Source organism: Salmo salar, chromosome 13 (genome assembly GCF_965601325.2).
Source record: "Salmo salar chromosome 13, fSalSal1, whole genome shotgun sequence".
NCBI classification, from domain to species: Eukaryota; Metazoa; Chordata; class Actinopteri; order Salmoniformes; family Salmonidae; genus Salmo; species Salmo salar.
In genome coordinates, this window is record NC_138303.1 from 11,393,882 (window position 1) to 11,409,915 (window position 16,034).

The 16,034-nt window shown below is 42.3% G+C and overlaps 1 protein-coding gene across 2 annotated transcripts; it reads left to right on the plus strand.

The window, feature by feature from the left end:
* Window positions 1–5,033: 5,033 nt before the first annotated feature.
* Window positions 5,034–14,747, plus strand: nattl (Natterin-like protein). 2 transcript variants are annotated; one of them, NM_001140837.1, is made up of 4 exons: window positions 5,148–5,276; window positions 9,785–9,818; window positions 13,142–13,651; window positions 13,941–14,745. In NM_001140837.1, exons 3-4 carry the CDS (start codon window positions 13,169–13,171, stop codon window positions 14,388–14,390), a joined length of 933 nt encoding a protein of 310 aa, NP_001134309.1. In that variant the 5' UTR covers window positions 5,148–5,276; window positions 9,785–9,818; window positions 13,142–13,168; the 3' UTR covers window positions 14,391–14,745. The 2 variants fall into 2 exon arrangements, with proteins under 2 accessions (XP_013989832.2, NP_001134309.1); XM_014134357.3 differs by lacking the exon at window positions 9,785–9,818 and having other exon boundaries at window positions 5,034–5,276; window positions 13,941–14,747.
* The last annotated feature ends 1,287 nt before the right edge of the window (window positions 14,748–16,034 follow it).

The window sequence follows — 16,034 nt, forward strand, 5'->3', positions numbered from 1 at the left end:
GTCAGATTTCAAAAAGGTTTACGGCGAAAGCACACCATGCGATTATCTGAGGACAGCGCCCCGCATACAAAAGCATGAAAAACATATTTCAACCAGGCAAGTGCGCCACGAAAGTCAGAAATAGCGATATAATAAATGCCTTACCTTTGATGATCTTCTTCTGTTGGCACTCCAAAAGGTCCCAGATACATCACAAATGGTCCTTTTGTTCGATAATGTCCTTCTTTATATCCATAAAAACTAAATTTAGCTGATGCGCTTCAGTCAATAATCCACCCAGTTTCCCTCCATCAAAATGCATACAAAATGAATCCCAAACGTTACTAATAAACTTTTCCAAACAGGTCAAACAGCGTTTATAATCAAACCTTAGGTACCCTAATACGTAAATAAATGATACAATTTAAGATGGAGAATCGTTATTGTCTTTACCAGAGAAAAATACCAAAGAACACGCTCTCTTCCAAGCGCTTGGAAACACTACAGCCAAAATGGGAGCCACCTAGAAAAACTACAATTTCTGACTCATTTTTCCAAAAACCATCATGAAACTCTTTCTAATGACTGTTGGCATCTAGTGGAAGCCATAGGAACTGCAATCTGGGAGGAGTTTGCCTTGAAAAGAGTGGTAGGCTGAATTTTTTGGTGGGGATGGTTTGTCCTCGGGGTTTCACCTGCCAAATCAGTTCTGTTATACTCACAGACATAATTTTAACAGTTTTAGAAACTTTAGAGTGTTGTCTATCCATATCTAGCTTCTGGGCCTGAGTAACATGCAGTTTACTTTGGGCATGCTTTTCATCCGGATGTGAAAATACTGCCCCCTACCCAAGAGAGGTTAAACATTGTACTAACATAATACTTTTGAATTCAACAGAACAACAGAACAATAGGAGGCCAAAGTCAACCATGTGAAAACAAGGCAACAGTAAACATGTCGACATGTTTACATCAGTGTGGACATGTGGACATCAGAAATAGAGGAAGGACTAAAAACAAACAAAAAATAACTATTGTAAAATAGACTGTGTCTGTAAAATGTGTATAAGATGAATAAATTGAAGGTAAAAGCCGAAGTGTTTATTAGTTTACTCCAATTGGGGGATCGATGGTAGGGTTTGCGGGGAATAATAATAAAGCTATATTCTTGAAAAAGTATGTATGTCTATATAGGTATGTGTATGTATATATGTGTATATGTATGCATGCATGTATGGAAATTCAACACCAGGGACACCTGAAGTCCATATAATTTTTTTTTTTTTTAATTGTCAGTTAACTGGAGGTAGGTAGGGGTAAAGTGACTATGCATAGATAACAGCGAGTACCAGCAGTGTATGTGAAGAGTGTGAAGTAATGTGTGTGTGTGTGTGTGTGTGTGTGTGTGTGTGTGTGTGTGTGTGTGTGTGTGTGTGTGTGTGTCTACAGTAGTACGTGTGAGTGTGTGTTTAGAGTCCACTGAGTGTACATCTAGCCTGTACTAGAGAGTCAGTGTAAAAAATAAGAATAAATACAAATAAAGTAAGGGTGACAGTGCAAATATTCCTTCTAGCCATTGTATAAATTGTTCAGCAGTCTTATGGCTTGGGGTTAAAAGCTGTTAAGTAACCTTTTGTTCCCAGACTTCACGCTTCTGTACAGAGTTCCATGTGGTAGCAGAGAGAACAGTCTATGTTTTGGGTGGCTGGTGCCTTTGACAATTTTTTGGGCCTTCCTTTGACACAGCCTAGTATTTTGGTCCTGGATGGCAGGAATCTCGGCCTCAGAGATGTACTGGTCCATACGCACTACCCTCTGTAGCTCCCTTGTGGTCGGATGCCGAGCAGTTTCCAAACCAAGTGGTGATGCAACCAGTTTGAAATTGTTGCCCCATGTAGATTGAAGTATAAACAGTAATTTCCATGTAGGCCTGAAATTGCCAGTATATAAGTTGTAGTGACAAATGCACTGTCAGTCCTGAGAACTTTGAGAACACTGAAAACTCTGAGAACACTGAGAATGACAACACTTAGAACATTGACAAGACTGAGAACATTGACAACACTGACAACAGTGTGAACACTGAGAGCTCTCAAAACTCTGAGAACTCTAAGAACACTGATAACTCTGAGAACACTGAGAACACTGTGAGTGAGAAAAAAGCATGAGAGACTGAAACAATATCCCAAATATGACTCCTAGACCAATTCTTGGTGTGCTGTGTCCTTCGTGTCTGAGTCCTAACAACAACAACACACCGATAGATGACATTCTCCGTGAGGCACCTGATAGTCTTAGCAGTATTGTACATACACTATATACAGTGCATTCATAAAGTATTCAGACCCCTTCACTTTTAACCACGTTTTGTTACGTTACAGCCTTATTCTAAAATGATTAAATTGTTTTTCCCCCCCTCATCAATCTACACACAATACCTATAATGATGAAGCAAAAACAGTTTTTTAGAAATTTAACCCTAACCCGAATGTATTAAAAATTGAAAAATTAAACATCACATTTACAGACCCTTTACTCAGTACTTTGTTGAAGCACCTTTGGAAGTGATTACAGCCTCGAGTCTTCTTGGGTATGTCGCCAAAAGCCTGGCACACCTGTATTTGGGAAGTAGTGAATTTCAAGCACAGATTCAACCATAGTGACCAGGGAGGTTTTCTAATGCTTCTCAAAGAAGGACACTGATCGGTAGATGTGTAAAAAATTCAAAATAAAGCAGAAGCTGAATATCCCTTTGAGCATGGTGAAGTTATTATTTATGCTTTGGATGGTATATCAATACACACAGTCACTACAAAGATACAGGCGTCCTTCCTAACTCAGTTTCCAGAGAGCAAGGAAACTGCTCAGGGATTTCACCATGAGGCCAGTGGTGACTTTATAACAGTTACAGAGTTTAATGGTTGTGATATGAGAAAACTGAGGATGGATCAACAACATTGTAGTTACTCCACAATACCAAAATAAATGACAGAGTGAAATGAAGGAAGCCTGTACAGAATACAAATATACCAAAACATACATTATGTTTGCAACAAGGCATTAAAGTGATACTGCAAAAAATGTGGCAAAGAAATGAACGTTTTGTCCTGAATGTAAAGTGTTATGTTTGGGTCAAATCCAACACAACACATCACTGAGTATCCCTCTTCATATTTTCAATCATAGTGGTGGTTGCATCATGTTATGTGTATGCTTGTCATCGGCAAGGACTAGGGAGTTTTTTAGGATAAAACATAAACTTAATACAGCTATAAGCACAGGCAAAATCCTAGAGTAAAACCTGGTTCAGTCTGCTTTCCAACAGACACTGGGAGATGAATTCACCTTTCTTCAGGACAATAACCTAAAACACAAGGCCAGATCTACACTGGAGTTGCTTACCATGACGTCATTGAATGTCACAGCTTGAAAATCAATGGCAAGACTTGAAAATCGATGTCTAGCAGTGATCAACAATCAACTTAACAGAGCTTGAAGAATGTTAAAAAAATAATGGGCAGATATTGTACAATCCAGGTGTGCTAAGCTCTTAGAGACTTACCCAGAAAGACTCACAGCTGTAATCACCACCAAAGGAGCCTCTACAAAGAATTGACTTAATTAAGCAAATTAGATATTTCTGTATTTCATTTTCAATATATTTGCTGTAAATGTCTACAAACATGTTTTCACTTTGTTATTATGGGGTACTGTCGGTAGATGGGTGAACAAATTAATATTTAATCCATTTTGAATTCAGGCTGTAACACAACAAAATGTGGGAAGGATTATGAATCTTTTCAGGAGGTCATTAAGGCAGGAGGTCATTAAGGAGGTCATTAAGGAGGTCATTAAGGAGGTCAGCAAAAGGAGGAGCTCAGAAAAAATACATCAAACACATCAATCATCCATCAAACATCTATCAATCATCCATCAAACACATCAATCATCCATCAAACACATCAATCATCCATCAAACACATCAAAACATCCATCAAACACATCAATCATCCATCAAACACATCAATCATCCATCAAACACATCAATCATCCATCAAAGACATCAATCATCCATCAAACACATCAAACACATAAATCATCCATCAATCATCCATCAAAGGCATCAGTCATCCATCAAACACATCAACAATCCGTCAAACACATCAATCATCCATCAAACACATCAATCATCCATCAATCATCAAACACATCAATCATCCATCAAACAAATCAATCATCCATTAATCATCAAACACATCAATCATCCATCAAACACATCAAACATCCATCAATCATCCATCAAACACATCAATCATCCATCAAATGCATCAATCATCCATCAAACACATCAATCATCCATCAAACACATCAATCATCCATCCAACACATCAATGATCCATCAAACACATCAATCATCCATCAATCATCCATCAAGCACATCAATCATGCTGTTTTGGCCCATGCCATCTACGATATTCTCTCTTAAGTCATTCTGGATTCTGTGTTATCTGATAAAATGGAGTGTTACTTTGTCCTTGTGGTACTTTCGGCCCAGCTCTCCCCTACATTGATCCAACAGGTGGAGTGGGGTGGTGAACAGTATGTAGGCTATCATGGAACAGTCTACAGTAATTTATCACAGTATGAGTAATAATGAGTATGTATGAGTATGTATAATGAGTACGTATCAGGATCTCCCCATAAGAGAACCATTTTTGGTTCCAAATAGAACTCTTTGTGGTTTCAGGTAGAACTCTTTTGGGTTCCTTGCATAACTCTACATGGAACTCAAAAGGGTTCTACCTGGAACCAAAAAGGGTTCTTCAAAAGGTTCTCCTATGGGGACAGCCAAAGAACCATTTTAGGTTCTAGATATCACCTTTCTTCGTAGAGTGTATAGTATGAGTAGAGAAAGGTGTTGTTGCATATGAGCATGTTTTGGCAAGTGACTGGAAACCACCAATATGTGGCGCCACTTCCTGCAAGAAGAGGAAGTGTTGTCAGGAGTGGTTAAAACTGTTGATAGATATTTGTCATGATTATGCAATGGCTTCATCAAGGTCAAAGGGTTTGTGTTAATTCAAAAGAAAACTACTGACACAAATCATTGTATTGGCATGAGGGGAGTTTTGCTGCTATATAAGAGAGTGCTTCTCCACTCCAGAGACACGTATTCCTCTGTTGCATTTTTGGTTATAAACAATTGAACTTCACTCGGAATCTCGGAACCAATCAGTTTTCTTTCATCAAGATCTTCTATAGTCATCCTTAACACTGAGGCCTGCACATCATTGTATGTAAGTACACAATGTCCCGAAATAACGCATCTTGCGATATGAGGAATATTTGAGAGCTACATATTTATTTTGACCAACTAATTAACAAAACATTTCAGGGAACAAATGATTCCTATATTCTGAAACAGGGGGGAAAAAGTATTTGATCCCCTGCTGATTTTGTACGTTTGCCCACTTACAAAGAAATGATCAGTCTATAATTTTAATAGTAGGTTTATTTGAATAGTGAGAGACAGAATAACAACAAAAAAATGGAAAAACGCATGTCAAAAATTTTATAAAATGATTTGCATTCTAATGAGGGAAATAAGTATTTGACCCCTCTGCAAAACATGACTTAGTACTTGGTGGCAAAACCCTTGTTGGCAATCACAGAGGTCAGACGTTTCTTGTAGTTGGCCACCAGGTTTGCACACATCTCAGGAGGGATTTTGTCCATTCCTCTTCGCAGATCTTCTCCAAGTCATTAAGGTTTCGAGGCTGACGTTTGGCAACTCGAACCTTCAGCTCCCTCCACAGATTTTCTATGGGATTAAGGTCTGGAGACTGGCTAGGCCACTCCAGGACCTTAATGTGCTTCTTCTTGAGCCAGTCCTTTGTTGCCTTGGCCGTGTGTTTTGGGTCATTGTCAAAATGGAATACCCATCCAAGACCCAATTTCAATGCCCTGGCTCAGGGAAGGAGGTTCTCACCCAAGATTTGATGGTACATGGCCCGGTCCATCATCCCTTTGATGCGGTGAAGTTGTCCTGTCCCCTTAGCAGAAAAACACCCCCAAAGCATAATGTTTCCACCTCCATGTTTGATGGTGGAGATGGTGTTCTTGGGGTCATAGGCAGCATTCCTCCTCCTCCAAACACGGCGAGTTGAGTTGATGTCAAAGAGCTCCATTTTGGTCTCATCTGACCACAACCCTTTCACCAGTTGTCCTCTGAGTCATTCAGATGTTCATTGGCAAACTTCAGACGGGCATGTATATGTATTCTTGAGCAGGGGGACCTTGCGGGCGCTGCAGGATTTTAGTCCTTCACTTCGTAGTGTGTTACCAATTGTTTTCTTGGTGAATTTGGTCCCAGCTGCCTTGAGGTCATTGACAAGATCCTCCCGTGTAGTTCTGGGCTGATTCCTCACCGTTCTCATGATCATTGCAACTCCACGAGGTGAGATCTTGCATGAAGCCCCAGGCCGAGGGATATTGACAGTTCTTTTGTGTTACTTCCATTTGCGAATAATCGCACCAAATGTTGTCACCTTCTCACCAAGCTGCTTGGCGATGGTCTTGTAGCCCATTCCAGCCTTGTGTAGGTCGACAATCTTGTCCCTGACATCCTTGGAGAGCTCTTTGATCTTGGCCATGGTGGAGAGTTTGGAGTCTGATTGATTGATTGCTTCTGTGGACAAGTGTCTTTTTTACAGGTAACAACCTGCGGTTAGGAGCACCCCCTTTAAGAGTGTGCTCCTAATCTCAGCTCATTACCTGTATAAAAGACACCTGGGAGCCAGAAATCTTTCTGATTGAGATGGGGTCAAATACTTATTTCCCTCATTAAAATGCAAATCAATTTCTAACATTTCTGACATGTGTTTTTCTGGATATTTTTGTTGTTATTCTGTCTCTCACTGTTCAAATAAACCTACCATTAAAATTATAGACTGATCCTTTCTTTGTCAGTGGGCAAATGTACAAAATCAGCAGGGGATCAAACACTTTTTTCCCCGACTGAATCTCTGAGAGCACTGGGCTGATTTTGACAAAACTTAGGTGAATGTTTCATCTTGCCATAGAGATCCAAAATTTACAAACTGATTTGCCCAATGTGGGAGCTATGGCAATTAACTGCAATTTGTTAGTCACACGCAATATCTAAATTGGCCCAAATCAAATCAAATCAAATGTTACTTGTCAGATGCGCCGAATACAACAGGTGTAGACCTTACAGTGAAATGCTTACTTACGAGCCCTTAACCAACAATGCCGTTTTAAGAAAATACACCCAAAAAATGTCAAAAAAGTAAGAGATCAGAATAACAAATATTAGCAGCAACATAATGTAAAAACAAACAAAATAGCATGGTTGGTTGAGAGCCAATAAGACGGCAGCCCTTCCCTCCGAAGCCATCGTGAAATAAATAGGGGGGTTCTGCATCATTTGTGGGGGACGACATGTTTACTGTTGCCTTGTTTTCACATGGTTGACTTTAGCCTCCTATTGTTCTGTTTTAAATTTAAAAGTATTATGTTAGTATGATGTTTAATGTGAGGTGAGTAGACAGTTGAGTGTAGTGCTTTACATCAAGCTGTCTCTTCATCTTGAATACACTGATTGACACATCTAGCATTGAGTACTGACATTTTCAACGGAGGTGACTGGTGCTATCTTGGGAAAAACACAGGCTTTGTTCAGTCACTGTACCAACTTTATTATCCAAAATATAAATGAAATGCATAAACAGGCATGTTACCAAGAAACAAACATTTATCTGGCTCCAACTTCTGCTCCTCTGTGTGCAGCGACAGACCCTGCCCCAGCTGAACAGGAGGGGAGGGACTCAACTCTCTCACACACTCTCGTTCGCTTTCTGTGCCTTCTGCCTGCAGACAAAGCTGTTAATGAATCCCAAATAATGAAGTTGATATAATTCATCATGTATATTTATCTATATAAATCGAAATATTTGTGCACATTAGGTACATGCCTAGTAGGGACACGAATGGCTAGAACGATTTTTCAGAGTGATTGCAGAGCGAAGGGCAGTCAAAGAAGCTGGATCTTCTCTCAGAATATTTTACATACTGATAGCTGACAGTGCGTGATGACAATTTCAATTATTATTATTTTTTTAACCTAATGCAGCTTTAAAATGAAAGCATACTTAAACTAGAGAATCTATTTCCATCTTTGAATCTGAGGCATGCATAAGCATTGCATGTTAGTAAAAAACAAATCTTAAACAACTCATCTTGCTAAGTGAAAAAATTATGTGGAACTAATGTTGATTTTATTACTAATTAACTGCACCTTTCATGATACAAATGGTTCCAGTTGATAGTTGACTTACTGGTCATTATTTGTAGTTGAACGGTATAAATAACATGATTTTTTTGTATTGACATTGTTCACTTTGGCCTGCTATTGTTTTTGTTTTCACATGGTGGACGTTGGCCTGCCCTGCTGATCCTGTGTAATATGTTCAGGTCAGTGACTAAACACAGGTTTCTCTAGCTAGCTGCTGATCCTGTGTAATATGTTCAGGTCAGTGACTAAACACAGGTTTCTCTAGCTAGCTGCTGATCCTGTGTAATATGTTCAGGTCAGTGACTAAACACAGGTTTCTCTAGCTAGCTCTGCTGATCCTGTGTAATATGTTCAGGTCAGTGACTAAACACAGGTTTCCCTAGCTAGCTGCTGATCCTATGTAATATGTTCAGGTCAGTGACTAAACACAGGTTTCTCTAGCTAGCTGCTGATCCTGTGTAATATGTTCAGGTCAGTGACTAAACACAGGTTTCTCTAGCTAGCTGCTGATCCTGTGTAATATGTCCAGGTCAGTGACTAAACACAGGTTTCTCTAGCTAGCTGCTGATCCTGTGTAATATGTTCAGGTCAGTGACTAAACACAGGTTTCTCTAGCAATTCATATTTATTGTTGCATGTTCATGTTGTATTTATACTATATCACTGGGATAAATTTGACTCAGATATGCAGATGTGGTATGACAGTATGATGTTTAGTTGTTCCTATATAGTAGACTGAGTCTAGTGCTTAATACCAAGCTTTCCTTTTCATCTTGATTTGACTAACACAACTAGTATTTCATACTGAAATGACAGATGCTAAACTATTCAACTGCAGGTAAAGGTGAACTGCACTGCAGCTCTAACATGTCTAGTGTCTAAAAAGTGTTTATGGGTGTCTGTCTACACTTTCTACCAGGCAATCTGGAGAAGATTGCCTGACTGCCCTTGCCCAGCACAAAAACATCCTGTGGCGGACTGCAATAGCATAGAATAGTCCCCGTGATATGCAACTGTTCAGTGAAGTCAGGAACCAATAGGAAAGCAAAGGCTAGCTTTTTCAAACGGAAATTTGCATCCTGTAGCTCTAACTCCAAAAGGTTTAGGGACACTAAAGTCCATGGAGAACAAGAGCACCTCCTCCCAGCTGCCCACTGCACTTAGGCTAGGTAACACGGTCACACCGATAAATCCATGATAATCCAAAATTTCAATAAGCATTTCTCTATGACTGGCCATGCTTTCCTCCTGGCTACCCCAACCCCGGCCAACAGCTCTGCACCCCCCGCAGTTACTTGCCCGAGCCTCCCCAGCTTCTCCCTCACCCAAATCCAGAAATCCAGATATATTAATACATACCTGTAAATACTGCAGCCTGTCTTAAAGAATATTGTTCTATAGTATAATATATTAATGCATACCTATGAATACTGCAGCCTGTCTTAAAGAATATTGTTATATATTTATTCATTTCAATCTTTATTCTTTCAGATATTATTTAAAAGCAGAAACTTTGTTTGGAGAGGTGAGTTTCAGCACCATAAACACCTCATATTCCGACGTGGAATCTGTAACATTCATACTCATCATTATAGGTCAGTTTATCATATTCTGACGTACTGTAACATCTGTAACATTCATACTCATCATTATAGGTCAGGTTATCATATTCTGATGTAGCATCTGTAACATTCATACGCAACAATATGTTTATATTCATCATTACACATAAGTCACCAAGTCGATCAGGAAGAAACAGCAGGGGGTAGAGTGGGAAGGTGCTGGGAGTAGGAGAGGGACTCCATGGTGTTGATCAGGAAGAAACAGCAGGAGGTAGAGTGGGGATGTGCTGGGAGTAGGAGAGGGACTCCATGGTGTTGATCAGGAAGAAACAGCAGGGGGTAGAGTGGGAAGGTGCTGGGAGTAGGAGAGGGACTCCATGGTGTTGATCAGGAAGAAACAGCAGGGGGTAGAGTAGGGAGGTGCTGGGAGTAGGAGAGGGACTCCATGGTGTTGATCAGGAAGAAACAGCAGGAGGTAGAGTAGGGAGGTGCTGGGTGAAGGAGAGGGACTCCATGGTGTTGATCAGGAAGAAACAGCAGGGGGTAGAGTGGGAAGGTGCTGGGAGTAGGAGAGGGACTCCATGGTGTTGATCAGGAAGGAACAGCAGGAGGTAGAGTGGGAAGGTGCTGGGAGTAGGAGAGGGACTCCATGGTGTTGATCAGGAAGAAACAGCAGGAGGTAGAGTGGGAAGGTGCTGGGAGTAGGAGAGGGACTCCATGGTGTTGATCAGGAAGGAACAGCAGGAGGTAGAGTGGGGAGGTGCTGGGAGTAGGAGAGGGACTCCATGGTGTTGATCAGGAAGGAACAGCAGGAGGTAGAGTGGGGAGGTGCTGGGAGTAGGAGAGGGACTCCATGGTGTTGATCAGGAAGAAACAGCAGGAGGTAGAGTAGGGAGGTGCTGGGAGTAGGAGAGGGACTCCATGGTGTTGATCAGGAAGGAACAGCAGGAGGTAGAGTGAGGAGGTGCTGGGTGAAGGAGAGGGACTCCATGGTGTTGATCAGGAAGAAACAGCAGGAGGTAGAGTGGGGAGGTGCTGGGAGTAGGAGAGGGACTCCATGGTGTTGATCAGGAAGAAACAGCAGGAGGTAGAGTGGGGAGGTGCTGGGAGTAGGAGAGGGACTCCATGGTGTTGATCAGGAAGAAACAGCAGGAGGTAGAGTGGGGATGTGCTGGGTGAAGGAGAGGGACTCCATGGTGTTGATCAGGAAGGAACAGCAGGAGGTAGAGTGGGAAGGTGCTGGGTGAAGGAGAGGGACTCCATGGTGTTGATCAGGAAGAAACAGCAGGAGGTAGAGTGGGGAGGTGCTGGGTGAAGGAGAGGGACTCCATGGTGTTGATCAGGAAGGAACAGCAGGAGGTAGAGTAGGGAGGTGCTGGGTGAAGGAGAGGGACTCCATGGTGTTGATCAGGAAGGAACAGCAGGAGGTAGAGTGGGGAGGTGCTGGGTGAAGGAGAGGGACTCCATGGTGTTGATCAGGAAGAAACAGCAGGAGGTAGAGTAGGGAGGTGCTGGGTGAAGGAGAGGGACTCCATGGTGTTGATCAGGAAGGAACAGCAGGAGGTAGAGTGGGAAGGTGCTGGGTGAAGGAGAGGGACTCCATGGTGTTGATCAGGAAGGAACAGCAGGAGGTAGAGTAGGGAGGTGCTGGGAGTAGGAGAGGGACTCCATGGTGTTGATCAGGAAGAAACAGCAGGAGGTAGAGTGGGGAGGTGCTGGGAGTAGGAGAGGGACTCCATGGTGTTGATCAGGAAGAAACAGCAGGAGGTAGAGTAGGGAGGTGCTGGGTGAAGGAGAGGGACTCCATGGTGTTGATCAGGAAGAAACAGCAGGAGGTAGAGTAGGGAGGTGCTGGGTGAAGGAGAGGGACTCCATGGTGTTGATCAGGAAGAAACAGCAGGAGGTAGAGTAGGGAGGTGCTGGGAGTAGGAGAGGGACTCCATGGTGTTGATCAGGAAGAAACAGCAGGAGGTAGAGTAGGGAGGTGCTGGGAGTAGGAGAGGGACTCCATGGTGTTGATCAGGAAGAAACAGCAGGAGGTAGAGTAGGGAGGTGCTGGGAGTAGGAGAGGGACTCCATGGTGTTGATCAGGAAGAAACAGCAGGAGGTAGAGTAGGGAGGTGCTGGGTGAAGGAGAGGGACTCCATGGTGTTGATCAGGAAGGAACAGCAGGAGGTAGAGTGGGGATGTGCTGGGTGAAGGAGAGGGACTCCATGGTGTTGATCAGGAAGAAACAGCAGGAGGTAGAGTGGGGATGTGCTGGGTGAAGGAGAGGGACTCCATGGTGTTGATCAGGAAGAAACAGCAGGAGGTAGAGTAGGGAGGTGCTGGGAGTAGGAGAGGGACTCCATGGTGTTGATCAGGAAGGAACAGCAGGAGGTAGAGTGAGGAGGTGCTGGGTGAAGGAGAGGGACTCCATGGTGTTGATCAGGAAGAAACAGCAGGAGGTAGAGTGGGGATGTGCTGGGTGAAGGAGAGGGACTCCATGGTGTTGATCAGGAAGGAACAGCAGGAGGTAGAGTGGGGATGTGCTGGGAGTAGGAGAAGGACTCCATGGTGACTTTGACGTCTCTAGCTGAGGAAGAAGGAATGGGTGTGATAGATTCCAGGCAAATAAAGATGGAAAGATCAGAGGAGGGTGGAGGACAAGGAGGAGTTAGGAGCAATTTAAGAATGCTTCATTCTCAGTGACCTGAGGATTGTGGAGCAATATGGTCGCCATAGAACAGAGCTACCGTCCTGAATTTTTTAATTCCAATCCCAATCTCGTCCACCTGATTCTAATCAAATCAAATATTATTTGTCACTTACAAATGGTTAGCAGATGTTAATGCGAGTGTAGCGAAATGCTTGCGCTTCTAGTTCCGACCATGCAGTAATATCTAACAAGTAATCTAACAATTTCACAACAACTACCTTATACACACATGTGTAAAGGAATGAATAAGAATATGTACATAAAAATATATTTGGATCATATATGGATGAGCGATGGCCGAACGGCATAGGAAAGATGCAGTAGACGGTATAATCATGTTCGTTACAACTGGGGCTGGAGTGAAAACCTACAGGAGGTTAGATGTCCAGCAACAGGGTTGGAGAGCCCTGCCCTCGACTGATGTGTTGCTCGACCTCTAGTTCCTACAATGAGTCATTATATCCCATGGTTATTGTTTGATCCTTTTATTTTGTTTTTTAATTTCCTTTTGGTGCTTTGAATGTCTGAATCAGATCTGAGTTTGAGTTAGAGGTTTCTTAAATTTATCTGTACAAATTTCTATTTCAGGTTACGTGACGCACACAAACACTCAACATGGCAACCACTCTGCATTTGATTGGTGGTGGAGGAGGCAATTCATTTGAATTCCACGGCATGGACAACGGTGCCACCCTCAAGAAGATCGGAGTGGCGGTGGAAGGCTGGCAGATCAAAGCTGTGCGGGCGGAGCTTACCGACGGGCGCGTAGCGACCTTTGGAAATTCACACACTTTCAATGAGTTTCAGTTTGACCTCGGCGAGCGCATCACCAAACTGTCTCTGTGGGGTAACGGCGCCGGCACACGTCTGGGTGCCATCAAGTTCACAACGAGTAAGAATCGTCAGTTCTTTGAAAAAATGACCAGCTGGCCACTGAAGACTGAGTACACCATAGATGTGGGGTCCGGAATCTGCCTGGGGCTGCAGGGCAGGTCTGGCTCGGACATCGACAGCATGGGCTTCCTCTTCATCAACACCATCAAGTCATCCGTGCTGACCAACATGGAGTATCCCACCCTGTCCCTCTTCAAACCCCAGGTGAGCTCTTCTATAGATGTGTGTAGACGGCACAGGAAAACTCTACCGATGCTCTAACATTAAGGGGGCTGTCCACTTTAAAACCTGTAATCCAATATGGGGGTCGACATTCATCAGGCATCTCATTTCTAGGACAGTCACACACACATACAGACACATTAGTTATTATTGTTGGCTTTCTAAAAATCTATTGATCAGTTCCTCACTGATAATTAGTTCTTAAATTGTCTTTGTGTTGTCTGAACAATTTGTATCTTTGTGTGTGTGTCTGTGTGTGTGTTGATTTTAGGTGACCCCAGAATATGTGAAATCCCTGTCTCACCACAACGACACGTCCTTGGTTCAAGAAGAGTCCATTACATACAGCAAGACCCTGACCAAGACTTCCTCCTGGTCCGTCAGCAACAAGATAGAGTCCACCTTGAATGTGTCGGTCAAAGCGGGGATCCCGGATCTGGTAGAGGTGACATCAGGTTTCAGCTTGACCGTGGGAGTGGAGCAATCCACCAGCCTGCAGAAGACAGAGACCATAACAGAATCGGATACCATCAACGTAAAGATCCCGCCAGGGAAGACCCTGGATGTTGAGATCACAGTGGGGAAAGCAACTATCGACCTTGACTACAGGGCCACAGTGAAAGTCACCTGCATGAATGGCAGTCAGCTGGTCTTCCCATCCAACGGCATCTACACTGGTGTAACTTACACTTCAGCGAGGGTATCCACAAAGGAGAGATGAGACAAGTGTATGACATCATGAATAATAAGCACAGTGATAGAATGTGACACCATTACTGATTATTTGTGTGCCTTCTCTGTTATTATGATCTTCTTTGAGTGAATCTAATTGAACCATGTTGACTCAGCTCTTTATTTCTGTCTCAGCAGAGGGTATAACAACAGGTGGGTTATTCCTACAATCTGGTGCCTTTTGTGTCCAATGACATGTTAACACATATTTTGTGTGAATTATTGAACAACATTCACTACAAAATGTTTTCTTATTTGCTTAGACCCCCATTTACCATAAAAAACAATGTTACATAACTGTAATACATTTCATTTGTAATAAACCATTTGTCTTGTGTGTCAGTAAGCTTTCGCCATATCCCCAGTTAAGTTTATTCAACTTCCATTGGATATACTATCCTTAAAATTCACAAATATTGTAATTATCATTACATTGAGTTGTTCTCTTTCTAACTAATTGTTAATCATGATTAATTAATTATTTAATATAAGAATAATCTAATATGTTTGTTAGCACACACGCAGTCACTCACACACGCACAGAGTTTCTTTCTCTGGTTGCACATTTAACATGCTGGTAGAAATGAGGTAAAATGGATTTAATTTTTTCTGCATTGAAGTCTCCGGCCACTAGGAGCACCGCTACTGGTTGAGCGTTTTCCTGTTTGCTTATGGCCTTACACAGCACATTGGTTGGTGTTAGTGCCAGCATCGGTTTGTGGTGGTAAATAGACAGCTACTAAGAATATAGACTAAAAACTATCTTCTGCCTGACAGTAGAGAAAATAGATGATCATTATAAGATGGTAAAGGTAATGGGCTATATTTCACATACTTCCTACAGGTTACAGATCAAATATATTTTTCCATACATTGACAACTCACCAACGGAAATCATTTCACAGGACATTAATCTTATTGCATAGAATTGTTAATCTGTGTGCTTTTTCTCAGAGAGATCAAATGATAGTACTGTAGTAGTCGACTCCCTGCTGACCTAAAACAAAGAACCCTTTCATTTAGAATATGTTGCATCGTTGCTTTGGTTTTACATCAATTTATTCACTCATAGTGTTTCTACTTAGAGGATATAGCTAAATGACCACTAGATGGTGCTGTCACACTTCATAGGTCTTTCATAACCCATATTATGTGTAGCCTATTTGCATTGTATTTATTTATTTGTATGTAGGTTATATCCTCATGTACCTGCACTTAAATTACATTTTACTCATGCTTTTCCTTTTATCTATGTTTCATTGAAAATCGTTGTCACAGAGCTGATCTCTAACGTTAAAAACGTCCAATGAGTCACTGATTAAAACTGTTTGGGGGCTGTGCTTTGGCAAAGTGGGTGGGGTTATATCCTTCCTGTTTGGCCCTGTCTGGGGGTTTCATCGGATGGGGCCACAGTGTCTCCTGACTCCTCCTGTCTCAGCCTCCAGTATTTATGCTGCAGTAGTTTATGAGTCGGGGGGCTAGGGTCAGTCTGTTACATCTGGAGTATTTCTCTTGTCTTATCCGGTGTCCTGTGTGAATTTAAATATGCTCTCTCTAATTCTCTCTTTCTCTCTTTCTTTCTCTCTCTCGGAGGACCTGAGCCCTAGGACCATGCCTCAGGACTACCTGGCAT